This window comes from Sciurus vulgaris, assembly GCF_902686455.1.
Source record: "Sciurus vulgaris genome assembly, chromosome: 17".
Lineage (NCBI taxonomy): Eukaryota > Metazoa > Chordata > Mammalia > Rodentia > Sciuridae > Sciurus > Sciurus vulgaris.
In genome coordinates, this window is record NC_136478.1 from 70,706,714 (window position 1) to 70,725,790 (window position 19,077).

Genomic DNA, 19,077 nt, shown 5'->3' on the forward strand with positions numbered 1-19,077 from the left:
ACAGAGAGATTGACAGAGCCCGAGAGGGACAGACACAGAGAAACATATTAAGAGATTCGGGAGAAAGATAGAAGCAAAAACAGATTAGCCATAAAGAGAAACAGAGACAAGCATGTATAAATAAGGGATGTGCGAGAGAGAAGAGGCAAGAACAATCAGATCGAGACTGACCACGTAACACCCATACCCAGAGAGGGTGGCAGGCATTGATGGAGACACACAGCAAAGGAAATAGAGAAATAGAAACAGACATTCTCTGACATAGGGAAAGGAAAACCGAGGTGGGGGCGGCGGATATAAGAATATGAATCCCCACGAATAGGGATAGGGACAAAGTCAACAGGAAGAGACACTTCCAAAGAGAGACATTAGAAAAAAAATTCAGAGATAATGGGAAAAAAGAGACTCCGGTGCGTCGAGGAAAGTGAGACACCAAATTTCTGTTCACCATTGGATCCTCCGCACTAAGCAGAAAGTTTGTTGATTGACGCAGAGTGACACACGGAGGCCCGAGCGGAGACGCAGGGGGCGAACAGGACTCAGCAAGGCACTCGGTGGGGGAGAAACAGGCGGCTGGGCAGGATAACAGATAGGGGGCGGGCAAGGCTCGGAGGATGCCCTCTCCCCGCAGCCAGCTCCCGGAGTGGGTGTGTGCACGTGTAGGGGAGAGGCAGGGCATTCGTCCAGTGTCTCAGGGAGGGGGGCGCCTTTAAGCCTAAACCCCGCCCCTCGGTCGCCATAGCAACGCCTCCCCCCACCCGGGGCTCCCACATTTCTGCAGGTGCCGAGCCGAAGCTCCCGCCGCCGCCGCCCGTGCCTCCGGCTCCTCGGCGCCCCTGCTCTGCTCTCCCGCACCCGCCCGCTCCCCCAGGCGGGGCCGGCGGGGGTGCGGCTCCCTGCCCGGCGCTGCGCACCTGGAGGTGCCTCGCCCCTCTCCTTCCCACCTCGGAATCCCGAGTCCCCGTTCCTCTCCTGTCCACCTGTTTCCCCAGAAAGGCAGGATCCTGGTCCCTGCTGCATTTCTGGGGCCATGGCGGGTCTGGGCCCCGGCGGAGGCGATTCAGAGGGGGGACCCCGACCCCTGTTTTGCAGAAAGGGGGCCCTGAGGCAGAAGGTGGTCCACGAAGTCAAGAGCCACAAGTTCACCGCACGCTTCTTCAAGCAGCCAACCTTCTGCAGCCACTGCACCGACTTCATCTGGTGAGGGAAGGGGGCTGGGGGCCTGAGAGAGGAGGGAATTGGAGGTGCAGACTCATGTCACACAGACCTCCGAGGGGCGAGCAGAGAGGGGGCTGCGGCCCCGATCCTAGGTTCCAGGATGGTGGGAGCCTGGGGCCACCCTGGGCTCCTGGGTCTGAGGGAGGAGGGGCTAGGGGCTGGAGTCCAGGGTCTGAGGGAGGAGGGGCTGGAGTCCAGAATTTCTGGCTTGTAGAAAGAGGAGGCAGCTGGGACCGAAGGTCGGAGGCCACAGACCTCAGACCTCCTACGGGTCTCAGAGGTGGGAGGACCCAGGTACCTTTTCCTGCGCTGACCTCAGATCCTTGCTCTTCCAGGGGAATTGGCAAGCAGGGCCTGCAATGTCAAGGTAAGAACTGGGACCTGGGCTGCCGGGACCCCCGGAGGGTGAAGGTTGGGGCTTCACAGCTGAGGCTGCTGACACACGTGCTCTCTGGTCCCCAGAGAGGCGCGGGGGAGCCCGGGGCGGGGGGTGTGGCAGAGACACAGCCTGTGGTGGGGAGGGAGCTCTGATGGCAGGGCCACCGCGGAGGTGGTGCTGGGGGCCCCTCCCTCGGCCGGCTCCAGGTGGGGACAGATATTTGGAGAATCTGTTGCCATGGGAACAGGGAGATTTGGAAAAGGGGAGCTGAAGGGGGAAGGGGCTGGAGATGCAAAGTCAGAGCCCCCCCCCCCCAAGCAGCCATCACCATGACAACGCCATCCTAGGCAGGGGCAGGCCGGGTGGGGTCAAGGATGGGCGGGTGGGGGCCCAGCCGGCAGGCAGTTCTGGGGGGCGGAGGTGGGGGGGCGAGTCCTAAAGCACCAGCTGCCACTGCTGAGAACACAGTGAGTCAGGGTGGGGGGCGGGCCGAAGCAGCGCCCCCAGACTCACTTCTGCCGAAGTTGCTACTCTCCGCGGTGTCTGAGAATATTTCTGTGTTTTCTCTCCTCAAATCTGTCTGCCTCTCTCCTGGCTTTCTTATCCATCTGTGGGCTGGGGTCTACTTGTCCGTGGAATCCTATTTTCTTTCTTCCTGTCTGTCTCCCTTGGGCTGTGATTGCACATTGGGGGCTCTGTGCTCCGTGTCTATGATTCTCTGCATCTCTGAGACTGTTCTTGGTTTTTCCCCACTCAGGGTCTCACTTCTGATTTTCTTTCTGTTGGACTCTGTATGTTGGAATCCTCTCTCTCTGGTTTCCTCTGTCAGAATTTTGTGTCTCTTTCCGATTTTGTGACTTGTGGGGGTCTCTCTGGATCTGCCCATCGCTCCCTGCCTATGTGTCTCTATGATTCTCACCTTCAGTCTGCAGCTTTGTGGTTCATCGACGATGCCACGAATTTGTGACCTTCGAGTGTCCAGGCGCTGGGAAGGGCCCCCAGACGGATGTGAGTGTCCGGACACCTGGTTCTTCCTCCTCAAGCCGCACCCCCGCCCTCACCCCCTCGGCGTCCGTCCCAATTTCTCCTGCTATTTTTAAGGCTGGGAGGGGAGGGGGGCTGGAGAGATAGGGGGAGCTAGTCTGGCCCAGATTCTTTGCCCTTGGCCTGGAAAGGGGGAATGCAAGGGGGCCTGGGACAGGCCAGGGACACAGGTGGGGGACAGAGAGGAGGTACAGGTGAGGGGACCACAGACTAGCCCTGGAGGGGGTAGGCTACAATCCAGAGGTAGAGCGATTTAAGAAATTGAGGCCTGAGGAACAGAGATCAATTTGGACATTGATACCTTTAGATGAGACCAAAAAAAAAAAAAAAAAAAAAAAGACAGAGATGCAGAAAAAGAAAGTCGCAAGAGAAGAGATGGATACAGAAAAAGAGAAATGGAACAGAGAAAGCAACAAAGGGGAGGAGAGGGGGGTCTGGAGACAGAGACAGGCTAAGAATCAGAGGCAGACACGCAGATACCTGAGAGAGGCTAAAACAGGAAATGGTGGGTCTTGGACCTCGAGCAGTGCTGAGAGAAGGCAGCCCGGAGACCCTGTGGCACACACCCACACACACCCAGTGCAGTCAAACACACGTGCGCACACTCAGGTCCACACAGCCTCCCCACCCTGTCCCTCTCCTTCTCTAGGGCTGACAAGAACAGTCAACTCAACTCTTGGTGCCCCTCCCAGGCCTCCACTTTCTTTCTGAGCCTCAGTTTCCTCTTCTGTAAAATGCAGCTGATGAGCTAGCCCTGGCCGTAGTGCACTTTGATGATGGAGGTGTCCTGTGTGTGCTCTCAGGTGGCCATTGGCCACATGCAGCTAGTGAGCACATGAAATGGGGCTGCTTCTGCTGGGGGGCAGGAATCTTAATTCCATTCCATTCCAACTGATTTAAACTTAAAGAGTTACATGTGGTTAGTGGCTGCTGAGTGGGACAGCACAGATCAAGACGTCCCCAGCTGGTGTTGACAGTTCCCCGAAGCTGGGTGGGTGTACTGGTCCAGGGTGTGACACAGGTGGGTGACTGCTCTGGATTAGAAGATAGACAGAGGGAGAAAGGTCCACAGAATTGCCGCTTGATCTCAAGTTCCTGATCTGTAAGATGGGGGCGATAATTGTGCCCACCTATGGAATTATTTTGAGTTTTCAGTGAGTCGAATACTCATGGATGGTATTTGGAACATAGAATCAAAATATTATTTATTATTATCATTGCTGAAAGTGTCATCATCAGAGAGGAAACGGGTTGAACAGTGAGGAGGCAGTCTTTCCTCTGAGCCTCTCTCTTTTCTTCTTTATGCTTTTGATCTTGTTGTAAGCAACACAGATCAAGGACTTTAGAAATACCAAAGGCTTGGAAGCATGATTTCACTTGATCCTCATAGATACTTTTTAGGGTGGGCTCATGGCCCCCATTTCACAGTATAGAAACCTAAGGTCCTAAAAGGGCTGGTCCAGGGGAGGCCCAGGGTCAGGTAATGGTTAGAGCCAACATCTAGACCTGGATCTACCTAACTGGAGGCTCTGGGCTCTCTGAAATGCTCCTGTGAGTGTCCGCTGCTGGCTTGCTGGCTTAGCAAGGACTTTCACTTTGAGAATAACAGCTTATGTCTGTGCACAGCTTGTGTCAGGCACTCTGCTGAGAACCTCCCCAACACACGCATACACAGGCATCCTATTTAGGGTGGCAAGAGGCCTTTGAGTTAGGAGCCCAGAACCCTGAAGGAGATGGTGGTCACTGCCAACTGCCTCCCCCCACCCAAATATATATATTCAAAATAGAAACCCTGCTAAAATAAAAGCCAAGACTGTTCTAAATTTTTCCCTATGATAATTCTTTCGATGAATTCTTAGAAAAAGAAAAATATCAAGTTATTTAACAACCAGACATTGCCCTGGGGGTAGAAGGTGGGGGTTAGGAGATGCTGTACAGGTGTCCTAAATTCCTGCAGAAATGACTCTGAAAAGTTAACCTTGCTTCAAGCTGCAGATTGCTTATTTCCACTAGACAGAGGAGGATGCTGAGGCTCAAGAATGGGAATGGCTTGTGCACAATCACAAGCTCTTGTTCACACTCAGAGCTACGTGGGACTGGCAGTAACATCGCTAGTAATAACCACAGCAATAACTACAGTCAGAGCAGTAATGAGCGCACCTAACATCCAGAGTCCTGCTGTGTGTTTTATGCTAGTTCATTCAGGTCTCCTGGGCGCCTGCCATAACCGAGGGGTCATTACCCCTATCCCGCTTGACGCTCAGAGATGGCAGACCACCCAGAGAACAGACACTGACTGAGGCTATCAGGAAACAATCCTGGGGTTCAGTGTGGCCCACAATTCTCAGAAAACAACTTGTGGGAGGATGTTAGAAACCCCCTCGTTCATGTTCTGCCCAACTGTCTTTTTTGTTAGTAGGGCTCCTTTGACTACTCTTTCAATTTTTAGTCCCCAACGTGTGGCAGTCCCCGTCCCTGCTTTTCTTCTCTAGAGCATCTATTACTGTCCATCACACTACATATTTTATTTATTTACCATGTTTACTCTGCCTTGTTCCACTAGGAAGGAAACTCCACGTAGCAAGCACCTTTTTACTTGATTTGTTCAATGCCAAGTCCTGTTATCCAGAACAGTGCCTGGCGCACGGTAGGCGCCTGGTGAATATTTGTAGCCCGAAATGAGTAGAGGGAGCAGCAGGCAGGCAGAACAAGGCGAAAGGAGATAAAAATCCTCCTCTTGCTGGGCTGGGGGGGCCCTCTCCGCCCCCCTAAGCAACTCTCCTCCGCTCAGGACCCCCGGAACAAGCACAAGTTCCGCCTGCACAGCTACAGCAGCCCCACCTTCTGCGACCACTGCGGCTCCCTGCTCTACGGACTGGTGCACCAGGGCATGAAATGCTCCTGTGAGTGTCCGCTGCTGGCTTGCTGGCTGCTTGCGCCTGAAAGCGCAGGGTCTGGGCTGGGGAAACGCCGGTACAGTGTGGGACCTGGGATGGGCTTGCGCTACCCCCAGTTTTGTCCCGCCAGGCTGCGAGATGAATGTGCACCGGCGCTGTGTGCGGAGCGTGCCCTCGCTGTGCGGGGTGGACCACACTGAGCGCCGTGGGCGCCTGCAGCTGGAAATCCGGGCCCCGACGGCGGACGAGATCCACGTGACTGGTGAGGCCCCGCCCTTGCCAGATGGGAGGTTGAGGGACAGAGACCAGTGAGGCCTCGCCCCTCTCGAGGGCCACGCCCACCACCGCTGCCCTTCACTCATTCACGCCCCTTCCAGCCTTGTCCTGCTTCCAGCCTAGGCTCTTGCAACTTCTAGGGGTCAGGATCCTTGAAAGGGCAGGATGTGAGAGGCCCTGGTTGCCAGGGAGGATCAGGGTTTGGTTTCTGGGTGAATGGTTGGCCTTATGCCTGGTCACCTGGGCTTCTGGTTCTGGAGAGGTGAGCAGTCATAAGAAAAGAGTCGGAGCCCGGAGTTCTTGATTGGACTGGGGAGGGCTAGGAGCCTCTTCCTGGGCCTCTAGCTCAAGTCCCCCGCACCCCCTACCCGCCCCTCATTTGTGCTTCAGTCGGTGAGGCCCGTAATCTCATTCCAATGGACCCCAACGGTCTGTCTGATCCTTATGTGAAACTGAAGCTCATCCCAGACCCTCGGAACTTGACAAAACAGAAGACCCGGACAGTGAAAGCCACGCTAAACCCTGTGTGGAACGAGACCTTTGTATTGTGAGCTGGGATGCTGGGGAGGCTATGCTAACTGACAGGAGATGATCTAAAGGTCCTGGTGGCCCAGAAAACCCCAGAGAGAAGGTGGGGGAGGTATTAGAATAGAGGGAATCTCCCAAAAAGGGGCAGAAGAAGGTGGTGGGATAAAGGAATGGAATGATTGAGGGAGGGGGATGGAGATGCAGAAGCTGAGAGATAATCCGCCACTTGAGAGTGAGAAGTGGTGAGAGGAGAGACAGGAGAGAGAGGACCATCAAGAGACAGATGGGAAGACAGGCAGCTAGACTCACAGATACTCAGAGAGGTGGTCAGGACAGGTGGGACGGGGACAGAGAAAGAGTCAGACCTAGAGAGAAAAGGAGATCCAGACAGTCTCGAGGAAAAAGAGAAAAGGGTTGGAAGCCAGAGAGGGACAGACAGAGGCAGTCACTAGGAAGAAAAGACTAGAGGGAGGCACAGAGCCCCAGAGAGAAGGTCTTGGGACAAGAGGTACGAGCCCAAAGAGAGACAGGACGGGGAGGGAGAAGGTGGGGGGAGTAGCAGGGACACAAAGAGAAGCCATAAAGACAGGACAGAGGCTCAGGGAGAGAGAGACCAGGAGACAGAGGGATGGGATGGGCAAGGCCCAGAGTTCGGGAGGGAGGGAGAGCTACTGCGAGCCCTGGGGTTTACTTGGGTCCCACCAGCCAGGGTGGAGAGAGATCCCCTTCTGGAGGGCAGAGGTGGCCACAGGGGTGGGAAGCAGCCGTGCTTCGCTCTGTTCTCCTGCTGCAGCAACCTGAAGCCCGGGGACGTAGAGCGCAGGCTCAGTGTGGAGGTGTGGGACTGGGACCGAACTTCCCGCAATGACTTCATGGGGGCCATGTCCTTTGGTGTCTCAGAACTGCTGAAGGCACCCGTGGATGGCTGGTGAGGAGTGGGGCTGGGGCTGGGGCAGACTGTATCACCTTCTCCATCCATGTGTGGTCTCTCCTCCAGACCACCATCATCCCCTCTGCCTCAGCGCACTCTCCCTCCTCCTCTTCTTTCCTTCCTCTCTCCCCCTCCTCTTTTGCCGCCTCCTTCCCCCTTATCCTCCTCTTCCTCTTCTCTTTCCCCTCTCCCGTACCCTCCTTCTCCCCCCTCCTTATCTCACTCTTTCTCTCCATCTCTGTGTCTGTCTCTCTGTGTCTCTTTCCTCCCTTTGGTTGTCTCTGCCTCTCCCATGGGTGCCCTGCTTCCCCCATCCCTGCCCGGCCCTGGTCTCCGTCTGTATGTCAGGTACAAGTTACTGAACCAGGAGGAGGGTGAATATTACAATGTGCCGGTGGCCGATGCTGACAACTGCAGCCTCCTCCAGAAGTTCGAGGTACCTGGACGGCTTCCCCAGGGGAGCACAGCCCAGCCTCCCCCGGCTCAGAGCTGGCCTTGCCCTCTACCCATGGTTGGCCTCGGGTCCTGGGACTACAATTCCCAGAAGACTTGGGGAGCTCCTGCCTCTGCCCTACTGGGGGCTCTAGCCCCAGGGCCTGATGGGAATTATAGTTCTTCATCCCCACCACTGTGGGTATCAGGCACCCTGGCCCCTAGTCTTGGGCAATCATCTGCTCTCGTGGAGCTCTGACTCTACTTTCTTCTCCCCAGGCCTGTAACTACCCCTTGGAGTTGTACGAGGTAAGTACAGCTGGGCACTGAAGGAGGCCTGCCCTTCCTCTCCCTCTCTCCACCTACCCCTCCCTCCCCTGATTTCCACCTTTAGTTCTATGTACGTAGGTTGAGCACATACTTTGTGCCAGGTACATCCAGTGATCCCTGATTAATCCTAGTGTCCTAGGCAGGGACTTGACACAGATACTTACATAGAGGAAGGTGTGCTACATTAGAGGTGACCTGGGGTACTGGAGAGGCCGGGAAGAGGCCTGGAGCCAGCCTGTGGGTGGTGGCCAGGAAGGCTCCCCTGAGGCAGTGATGTCTGAACTGGCTCTTGGGCTTCCATCTGTCCACATCTGGGGCCCTCTCCCCTCCCTTTGCTTGCCCAGTCCTTGAGCAGTAGTTCCTGAGGCGTGGCATGAGTGGACTGTTCCTCTGGGGAGGAGGCAGCCTGGGGGTCAAAACAAGGAGACCTGTGTCTGAAAATGGAGGTGGCTCAGGCACTGGGGAGTGGGCACAGCCTAGAAGAGTGGGGACAGCTTCCCAGAGCCCAGGAGAAGGCAGGCAGGCTCTCTCCCCAGCGGCTCTTCAGAGAACATTCGTGGAGCATCTCCTTGTGCAAAGCCTAGTTCTGTCACTGGGATCTTTGTAGCAGGGGACAAGACAGAAAAAATCCTCCCCTCCTGGGGCTTACACTTGGGGGAAGACATGAAACAAAATAAGTAAGTATGTGATTGTGTGTAAAAGGTGACAGGTGACAAGTGAAAAGAAGGAACATGAGCGCTAGGGAGGGCACAGAATGCTGCTGGGGAGGTGCAGCGATTTTAACTGCCATAAGCAGAGGACGTCAGGCCAAGACCAAGAGGAGGTGAGGGTGTGAGCCTCAAGGATCCCCGGGAGAAGGGCCTCCTGGGTGGAGGGAAGGGCATGTATAAGGGTCCTGAGACAGCACAGGTCAGGATGCCCGGACAGTGAAGCCGGAGCAGAGGAAGGGTGGGGAGGAGGTGGAGTTGAGAGGGAGAGGGTGCCTCGTCATCCCTCGAGGATCGCCCTGAGCGAGGGGAAGGCCAGGAGATCTGAGCAGAGGGTGGCCTGAGCGGATTAAGGTTTCAGCAGGGTGACTGCTCTGTGTGCGGCCTAGGCTGCAGGAGGGAAAGGTGGAAGCAGGAAGAAGGCTGTTGTGTATGGGTGTTCTTTGCAGGCTGAGAAACAGGAAGTGCACTCAACTTCTGGCTCCCAAGGCCTTCATCTGCTCAGTACCCACTTGCCAGACCTTCTGTGTGCCAATCGAGGTGCTGGGCGATGTTGGGGAAGCTTCAGGCTCCCCTGTCTGCTGCAGAAAACGGTCTCAGGATCCTCAGCACAAATCATGAGGACAGAGGGGCTGTCGGGGTGGTTAGCACAGGGAGGGGCCACAGGCTTGGTAGGAGCATCAACACCCAGCCTGGGGACCTCCCAGAAGAAGCAGCACTTAGGCAAGAGCTGCAGAATAGGTAGAGTCAACAGCAGCGTGGGCAGTCCTTCCCGGACTCTGAGAGCAGCTCCCACCAGCGTCCTGGTTGTGTTTGTGCTCTCCTGCAGCAGAATGACGAGCGTTTGCTTCAAAAAGCATGCCTCTCACTTCTTTGCAGACCCACTAAGTGAGGCTGTCTGCATGTTAGGCTGGTTCTTGTGCATAATGAAGTTTGAGCAGTGGCCGTACTGAAGGGAGGACAGAGGGAGGAAATTTGGGCCCAGAGAGGCAGATCCTTTTGCCCAGAGTCCTTCAGCAGCCATACAGTGGGTATGCATTACATCGCCTGTGCATTTAACTAAGGATGTTTGGTCTACAGACACCTGGCAGATGGTGGGCAGAGGCCTAGTGGCAGGAAGTTGGAGATGGCATGTGCCCCAAGTAGAAAGGTCATGAGTGGCAGTGGAGGGAGGTGTGGCTTGGGGTGACTTCTCCTGAAGTACCCAAATCTACAACCTGTAATCCAGTCATGCTCTCTCAGCCTTTTGGGGGTTAACAGCTTCCTTTGAAAATTAGAGATTCGGGACACAAAGCAAAACAAAATAAAACACACGCATGTGATGGTGTGTATAATTATCTTTGAATTCTACTTTTGGATTTTATTAATTTTGTAGTCCATGAATATCTTTGGACAGACAGCTGTGTCTGTGGTCTCCTTTGCCACTGAGTGATAGGCACCAGTGCATACCCACCAGGTGCCAGCCCCTGAGCGGGGTCCTGTGGGTATCACAGCATGGCAAACACAGCAGCCCTCATGGCACTCTGGGCACCTTCTGGGTGCTTTGCATATGTTAATTCACCTACCTGGGCTGCTTTGTGGATGTCATTCCCGTTATCCCAGGATCCCAGGTGAGATTATGAGGTTTCTCAGCAGTGGCGGGGGTCCGAATCCAGGAGGTCAGACTGCTGTTCTGCACAAGACTACACCTTCAATAAATATTTATTGAGCCCCAGCTGTGCCTCAGGCAGTGTCACTGCATCTTGGAGAATAAGACAGACCCCTGCAGCAGGGAGCTGGCCCCGAGGTGTGAGCAGAGAGTCACATAGGTGGAGGTAAATGACTAGGCTATGAAGGAGCTGTCCAGGGAAGCAGAGGACATGAGAGGCAACTGACTCTGAAAGCAATCTGCAGAAGCCTCCAAAGAAGAAAGGCTTGAGCCAAGGTCCACAGGATGCTTGAGGGAGAGCGGGAAGGAAAGGGGAGCACGGTGGTGGGAGGAGGACAGTGCATCTGAGGCCGGGGGGCTGGACTTGGAGGAGGAGCGGGGAGATCCATGAAGCTGCATGGAATGAAATCCTAATGTAGGGAGAAGCCGTTAGAAGACTGGAAGTATCGGGGAGACATGACCTGGTTTATTTATTTTTAAATTGGTCCCTGTGCCTGCTGAGCAGAGAGTGCATTAGAAGCAGCAGCAGGCGATGGACAGGGATGGTGTGGAAGCCACGGCAGTGGTTCACTCAGGGGACCTCCTGGAGGCCGAGACAGGAAGAGGCACAGAAGGCCTGGCAGCTCAAAGCCCACCCAGGTGGTCTCCAGGCCAGAAGCAGGCAGGGCCACTGGGAACTTGCTAGAATCTCAGATCCTCAGGGAGTGGGGCCCCTTGCCTTGTTTTACCAAACCCTCTAAGGGATTCAGGCTCAGAGGCCAAGAGCAGCAAGATTCTAGAAACGAACGGCGTGGGTCTGGCTGCTGCCCCAGGTTTCACCCACTCTGGCTTTGGGCAGATTACTTAACCTCTTCTTGCTGGTTTCTTCTGCAAAGTGGGGATGATAGAAGGTTTTCCAGAGGTGGCATAAATGTTAGTTAAATGATAAATCAATTCCTCAGGGTATGGGGGAGTCAGAGAAAGCTCTTAGGCCAAGCACAGGGCGGGAGGAGTGGCCATTTCCTTCTCTTCTTACCTCTCCCCGTCCTTTTCACTCGGGGTGTCGCTTCTCTTGGGGGCACCTTCTTATCCCTGTCTGGGGTTTGACTACCTCAGGACCTCCTTCTCCCCTTTCTCACAGAGAGTGCGGATGGGCCCCTCTTCCTCCCCCATCCCCTCCCCATCCCCTAGTCCCACAGACTCCAAACGCTGCTTCTTCGGGGCCGGCCCAGGACGCCTGCACATCTCCGACTTCAGCTTCCTCATGGTTCTAGGAAAAGGCAGTTTTGGGAAGGTTGGATTCCTGGGGTTGTGGGGGAAGGGGAGGATGTCTGTGGGGAGGCTGGATTTCTGGTCCTTAGGTGAGAGGCAGGGGTTGGGAGAGGCTGGGCTCCCATGTTCCCAAATGGATTTAGGTTGGGCTGCTTGGGTTCCTGGAGGGAAGAGGTATAAATATATGGACATTTCCTTGAGGGCATGGGAGCGAAGTCAGGGCACCCAACCCCTTAGGAGAGGGGAAGGTACCTGGGACCCCATGCTCTGTGTCCCTGAAAGGAGATGGGGCAAGATCCTACACCTTTGAGTTCCCCAAATGGACTGTCCTTTTTGGATCTCTGTCCATAGGTGATGCTGGCCGAGCGCAGGGGCTCCGACGAACTCTATGCCATCAAGATCCTGAAAAAGGATGTGATCGTGCAGGACGACGACGTGGACTGTACTCTGGTGGAGAAACGCGTGCTGGCCCTGGGGGGCCGCGGCCCTGGCGGCAGGCCTCACTTCCTCACCCAGCTCCACTCCACCTTCCAGACCCCGGTGAGGAGGGAGGGCGGAGGCTGGCCCAGCGACCTAGCTTTCCCCACTCTGGATGGATTTGGTGTCTGCTTTGGGATTCTGAGTTTAGGGCAAGGCAAAGGAACCCCGGGCACTCTTAAGTGAGCGTGGCCAGATGGTGGACTCCTGGGCCTGATCGGAATGGAGGTGGCACTCTGGGGAGTGGCCAGCGGGTGGGATCCAGGGTGGGCGTGGCCAGGATGCCTGCCCCTGGCAAGCTTGGTTCAGAGTGCGCGTAGTCCACTCGGCTCTCGGCTCTTGGGAACTTTGAGCACAGGAATAGGTGTACTCCGAATTGGGCTCAAAGTGATGCGGTCGTCACTTCTGGATTCTGAATGACAGATAGGTCAGAAATGGGTAGTTCCCTGAGACTTTGGCATGGAGCAAGGAATTTGACCTTCAGGGTTTGGGGAGGTGTGGCCAGCTTCCTGGATTAAAAAATAGTAAGTGCAGCCTGACCACCTTTGGTCATAGGTATCGAAAATTACAAATGCGGGTGACTGGATGTGGAAAGAGGTTTCGGTATGCCTGAATTTCAGTCCAGTGCGTGAGTCTTAGTATTCAGTTCTGGGGCAGCTGGGGCCAGATCACCTGATAGGTGTCAGGAGGGACGAGTGGGCCATGGAGATTTTGAGGAGGCGGTGTTAGAAACTGAGGGCCTTTCAATGTTGGGGCGGCCAGTCGCTCTGGGTTTCTGACCGGGCGGATCCAGAGCACTCCACGTTTTCCCTGAGCGGGCAGCAGAGGGCTTTTCCTACCCCACATGGGCGTGTCCCTGCCTCTAAGTCCTGCCCACTCCTCCCCAGGACCGCCTGTATTTCGTGATGGAGTACGTCACCGGGGGTGACTTGATGTACCACATTCAGCAGTTGGGCAAGTTTAAGGAGCCACATGCAGCGTGAGTCTCAGCCGAGAAGGAAGGGAGGGGGAGGTGGTGGAGGTTAGGTCCATTGACCTTCCCACTTCGCACCGGCCTTTCCAGGTTCTACGCAGCCGAAATAGCCATCGGCCTCTTCTTCCTTCACAATCAGGGCATCATCTACAGGTCAGCCCCAGGACTCTGCTTGGAGGGGAGTCTGGCCTGAGAGGGAGGGATTAGGGCTGCAGCCTGCTACTCCAGCTGGTCTCACAATCCCTCCCCCACGCCCCCATCCTCCAGGGACCTGAAGCTGGACAATGTGATGCTGGATGCCGAAGGACACATCAAAATCACTGACTTTGGCATGTGTAAGGAGAACGTCTTCCCTGGGACCACCACCCGCACCTTCTGTGGGACCCCGGACTACATAGCCCCTGAGGTAACCTTAGAGCTTAAGGTGCTGTTCTGGGCACATTCTGACCTCCATGTATGGGTGTGGCTGTGTAGTATTCATAGGGGGTGGTGCCCAGGGGCCCTGTGGGTGTTGGAACCAGGCGAGGTCTCCCTCCAGGATCTGCATGGGGAGGCCTACTGGCTGAGTGGGGGTGCTGGGTCTCTAAATAGTCAGCGTGAGCAGGACAGGTGGGCGGATGTTGGAAGGCAGTGGCACCAGCTGGTAGGAATGCTGAGTGAGCAGAGCCTGGATCATCCTAAGAAAGTGGAGACTATTTCTAGGGTACTTTGTGTGGGCAGGGGCCTGTCCCCTAAGAATACTATGCATGTGCTGAGGCTGTCCTCTCCTGTGTACTCCAACTGGGCGGGGCCTGCCCCAGAGTATTCTTTGGAGGAAAGCTCTTTTATTGCATGTGGATTTGTTTTGTTTCTGAGGTGCTGGGGATTGAACCTCAGGGGCATGGCTCTTTGATCTCAGTGGGCTGCTCTTCTGCCACTCCCAGAGGGAAGGGTCAGACCTCTAAGCATCCTGGAGAGCAGCTGCCCTTCCTTGAGTATTCTCAGTGGGCAGAGAATTGCTCTGGCTTTGTGAGGGGCTGCAGCTGATGTTCTGAATGTGCGTACAGATGGGTGCCGTGTGTCCTAACTTCCTTAAGTTGGGGAACCACTCATGTTGGGGGTGCTGTCCCTTGATCTTTTCAACAATCAATGCTAATGCCAAAATAATGTCAGTGGTTGCAAAGCCTGGTTGGTAACAGAATCACCTGTGGAATGTTAGAAAAATACATATTCCTGATGGTCACTCTGGCTCACTGAGGCCAGAGTTCTTCAGGGATGGGAGCATCTATTTTTCTACTGATCCCTTAGATGAATCAGTTCTCTAGTCTCTGAAATTCAGCCCCCTGTACCTGACATTCAAAGGCAAGTTTCTGTTACCCAAATGTTCTAGATGGGTGGAACTTGTGCCATGGCCCTTAGGTGGTCTTTCTGTTTGAAAGCAAAGGAATGTTCTAATAGGTGTAGTTTGTGTCCTGAATTTTCCAAAGGGTGGAGCTCTAGCCAGAATATTCGGAGTGGGAAGAGTTAGTGCACTTGAATTGGGTAGAGATCCCAGGAGCGAGGCCTGCGCTTCTTAAAGAAAAATCATGATTCTTTGCCTTTGGGCCTCCCTCCAGATCATTGCCTACCAGCCCTATGGGAAGTCTGTTGATTGGTGGTCCTTCGGGGTTCTGCTGTATGAGATGTTGGCAGGACAGGTAAGGGAAGATGTGGGGGCGCTGGCTTTGCTAGAGGCAACACAGTGGGGTGTGTCCGTTTATCTGGCCTTTATCTCAGGAGAAGCATGGTAGAAGGAGGTGCAACCTGATGGGCAAAGGGTGAGCCCTGGCAGCGCTGTCCAGGGTCCTGAAGCATTATCTTACCGACGTCGAGGTTTCTTAACCTCCTCCCTGTTTGGGTGCCACGGGACCCCACTGGTCTGGTGAGGCCTGTGAGCTTCTCGCACATTGTTTTCATGTACACAAGATAAAATAATAGAATGACAAAATCAATCACATAGATTTCAGAACTTTTAAAATTTAATTGAATAACAACAAAATTAATCTAAATATGTACAGTTGTCTAAATATTAAAAATTGGGATATGAACATATGCTATTTTTATCAATCCATCAAGTAGTAGGCTCTAATAGTAACAGATAATTTTAAGAAGATCTTACAGTAACTTTGAGGTAGGAATGACTGGTAACTGATACTCTTGCAATTCTCTTGATAAAATACTGTGAATTCTACTGGTAAGGAAGTTGTAGGTCCTGCTATTGTGGTTTATTGCCTACATTCACAGTTGGAGGGAATGTTAACGCTCAGCTAGCAACTTAAAAAGATAAAGTGTCAATTTTTTCCCTGCCCAAATTCATGCCCCCCAGTTGTCTACACAGACCACCTAGACTCCAAACAAAGACCCTGCACCTTGGTGTTGCCGTTCCTGCTCCAAAGTCATGCCTTCAGCAGGAGAGTGCATTTATAGTCTGTCCTGCAGTATTCTTCACCTCTATTTAAATGAAATATTGCCTAATTAACACCCTGTTGGTCAACATATTATATATAGAGAGCCAGACAGTGGCAAGATGCATTGGGCTGAGGCATGTAAGGAAAACAAAAACAACAACAACAACAACAACAACAACAAAAAAACTGCAGAGATGAAACTTTGGTAATTTGGTCCACTCTCCCTGGGAAGTTGTTGGTGGCAGTAGGTGGCAGTGTCACTGGTTGGTGGGGTTCATGGTGGGCCATGAGGATGTGAAGGTTTGGAAAAAGTAGTTTGGAAGGTCTCTGACTTTATTCCCTCCACTTCCATAGCCACCCTTTGATGGGGAAGATGAGGAGGAGCTGTTCCAGGCCATCATGGAGCAAACGGTCACCTACCCAAAGTCACTTTCCCGGGAGGCTGTGGCCATCTGCAAGGGGGTGAGGACCCCAACTCCCAGCTTCTCCACCAACCATGCCCCTATTGTGGTGTCTCTTATAAAAAGGCTCCCATTCCTCAAGTCCCTGTACCTCCATCTTCTGGGGATTGATGGGATGCACAGGTTCTGTTAGAACCAGTGTGCTCTGCTCTGCTGCCGCCCAGCTGGAGGGTTGCCTCTACCCTGTCCTCTTTGGCCCCTACTCCCTGGCTCACTGCAGGAAGTGCTGAAGGGCCAGGGCCTGTGTCTCCAGAACTTGGCAGGTCAGATAGACTGAACTCCTGCAGCTTTTGTGTTCGGTGGGCTTTCAGAAGAGTCACCGAAATTGTGACCCTCATCTCCTCTTCCAGGGTCATGGAGGTTTTCAAGAAGTGTTAGCACACTTCTGCCTCTGGCTCTTTCTCCACATCTCTCTGACTGTCTCTCTCTAGGTTTCTGTCTCATTCCTCTGCCTCCATCTGCATGGGATGGGCCTTCTATGTCTCTGTTGTTTCTTGGTGTTTCCTCCTGTCCACACTTTGACATTTGTCCCTCTCTCCCTGGGTCCCTGCTGCCCCTATCACTCTCATAAACACACACCGTGGATCTCTTGTTCTGCCTTCTCTGGGTCTCAGGCCTCCTCCTCCTCATACTCCCTCGCTGTGAATTTCTATTCCTCCTTTTCTCTGGTTCTCCGACCTTCTCTCCCGCCCTCCCCCCTCCCCCTCTGGGATTTCCCCCTGTCTCCACTCCTCTTTCTGGGCTCTCTACCCCTCACACCTTCATTTTTTCCTGTTTCTCTGACTGTCCTTTGCTCTCTGGGTCTGAGTTCCATCCATTCCCATTTCCATTCCATCCCACTTGTGTTCCCTCTTCCTCTCTCTCTCCCTTTCTTTTTTCCCCTCCTCCCCATCTCTGTCCCCCTTCTGTTCTCCCTCTGAATCGCTGTGCCTGTGTCTCTCTGTTCCTTTGTGGTTGTCTTTCCCCTCATTCTCTGGACCTCCCTGTCCTGGACTCTATTTGTCTGCCTCTTTCTCTCTGTTTCCCACAGTTCTTGACCAAACACCCAGGGAAGCGCCTAGGCTCTGGGCCGGATGGGGAGCCCACCATCCGGGCACATGGCTTTTTCCGCTGGATTGACTGGGAACGGCTGGAGCGACTGGAGATTGCGCCTCCTTTCAGGCCACGCCCGGTCCGTCATCCTCTGAGCCACACGCTTGGGTTCTGGGGTGGGGGATGGGGGCACTCCTGAGCATCAGTGCCTTTATGGGGAGGTGGGATCCCTCCGCGGAGACACGCCTGAAAGGAAGTGCCGAGATCGCGCAGGGTGTATGCAGACTCTGGAGGAAACAGGGAAGGAATACAGGGGACAGGCCCCCAAGGAGCCGGCGGAGCTTGACTTTCCCTTCCTACTTTCCACAGTGTGGCCGCAGTGGTGAGAATTTCGACAAGTTCTTCACGCGGGCGGCGCCAGCGCTGACCCCGCCAGACCGCTTGGTCCTGGCCAGCATTGACCAGGCGGATTTCCAGGGCTTCACCTACGTCAACCCAGACTTCGTACACCCGGATGCCCGCAGCCCCACCAGCCCGGTGCCTGTGCCCGTCATGTAATCTCACCTGCTGCCGCTAGGTGGCCCCACTGCCCCCTCCGCGCGCCAGTTGTAGACCCCTTCCCCATTCTAGATCCTGCCCCCAGCCGTCTGGCCTCTGCCTTCATGGGTTCTAGATGCTCTCTCAAGCATTTCTGACATTCTAAACTCCATGGAGTCTCTAGAGCCTTCCTGTGTTCTAGATTCTACTGTGCTGAGCCCTATATTGCCTCCCAACCCCCAGCGTTCTGGGTGCTCCTCCAACTGGTTTCCAGAACCACGACTACCATCCCAACTCCATGGGGTTCTAAACTCCATCTTGGTAGTTCAATGCCTCTTTCTCCCACCCCATCCTGGGGCAGTAGTCTCTTGGGTTGCCTGCTCCATACTCCGATTAAATCCACCCCCGTCCTCTGAGGCCCCTCCCACTTCTGCTCCAGTTGTAGAGTAAGAGGGAGGCTATGCCCCGGTTCCCCAGGCTCCTCCCTACCATACGCGGGTATACCTGGGATGTGTGAAGGATTCAGCTTTTGTTGTAGACTCCCCGTCCCCAATCCATCACTGCTCACCTGTCCATGCATGGCTCCAGTTTTACTGGGAACCTCTCACTCCCCTGCCCAGTGCCTGCCACTCTCTGGGATTCTCTCCCTTCCTCCCCCTCCTCTTCCCTTAGCCTCTCCCACCCGGACACAGCTGCTGGAGAATAAATTTGGGATGCTGATGCTGAAGTGTTTGGATGTTTTCTTGTAATCTTGGAGAATGAAGGGAATGTGGAGGTGGGACAATGATTGTATATAGAAACAAACAGACAGAGGCTGGGGTGGGTGCATAGAGAGAGGGAAAGCAAAGCTCCCTACCCCCCAAAAAGAGAAGATACCCATAGCATGAGAGAGGGAAGAGCAAAGACCCCTGGAAGATCAGACACACAGAAAAAGAGAGTGAGCCTGCTCTAGAGAAGACCAAAGTGGACACTTACACAATGAGAAATGTATACCTAGACCAAAGTGTAACACGGCATGCACCTATCTATCCAGAGCAACATGCAAGAGTGTGCACGCACACACCACACCACACCAGGATCCATACACTGGGAGTTCTTGGGAAAAGTCATGAAAGGTTGGCCTCCTATCCAGAGACCTGAAGACTTGATTGGAAAAAGAGACCCCACAACCGAGAAATCAAAGTAACCAGAAACTGGGAGCTTAGGGATCAGTGGGCGAGTAAGTCAGAAGGCAGGTAGAAGCCTTTGGCTTCTCTCCTCTGACCCACTTGCAAATGGGGGACGGGAGGGGAGTAGAGAGTCCAGTCCATAGGACTACATTTCCCAGCAGACACCGCGACAGACCCTTCCCCCAAGGTGCGGCCCCTGGCCGCCAGGGCTGATGGGGAATGTAGTCCCTGGGCCGGGCAGACCAGGAGACTGATATGCCTGTCTGTGTATTTGGAGGGGATTGAGCCCCAGAGCTTCGCAGGCCCCCTTGAGGGCCTGGCATCCTTTCTGGTCTTCAGGCTCCTGGGTTTCCGGGCCCCA

At 54.3% G+C, this 19,077-nt stretch overlaps 1 protein-coding gene across 1 annotated transcript; it reads left to right on the plus strand.

The window, feature by feature from the left end:
* The first annotated feature begins 751 nt into the window (after positions 1–751).
* PRKCG (protein kinase C gamma) lies at positions 752–18,267 on the plus strand. The gene is made up of 18 exons (XM_079118171.1): positions 752–1,200; positions 1,554–1,585; positions 2,523–2,605; positions 5,433–5,544; positions 5,669–5,800; positions 6,205–6,361; positions 7,136–7,270; positions 7,622–7,709; positions 7,985–8,014; positions 11,511–11,663; positions 11,993–12,181; positions 13,006–13,097; positions 13,182–13,244; positions 13,359–13,497; positions 14,687–14,767; positions 15,872–15,979; positions 17,009–17,149; positions 17,380–18,267. Exons 1-18 carry the CDS (start codon positions 1,031–1,033, stop codon positions 17,566–17,568), a joined length of 2,094 nt encoding a protein of 697 aa, XP_078974297.1. The 5' UTR covers positions 752–1,030; the 3' UTR covers positions 17,569–18,267.
* Positions 18,268–19,077: the final 810 nt, after the last annotated feature.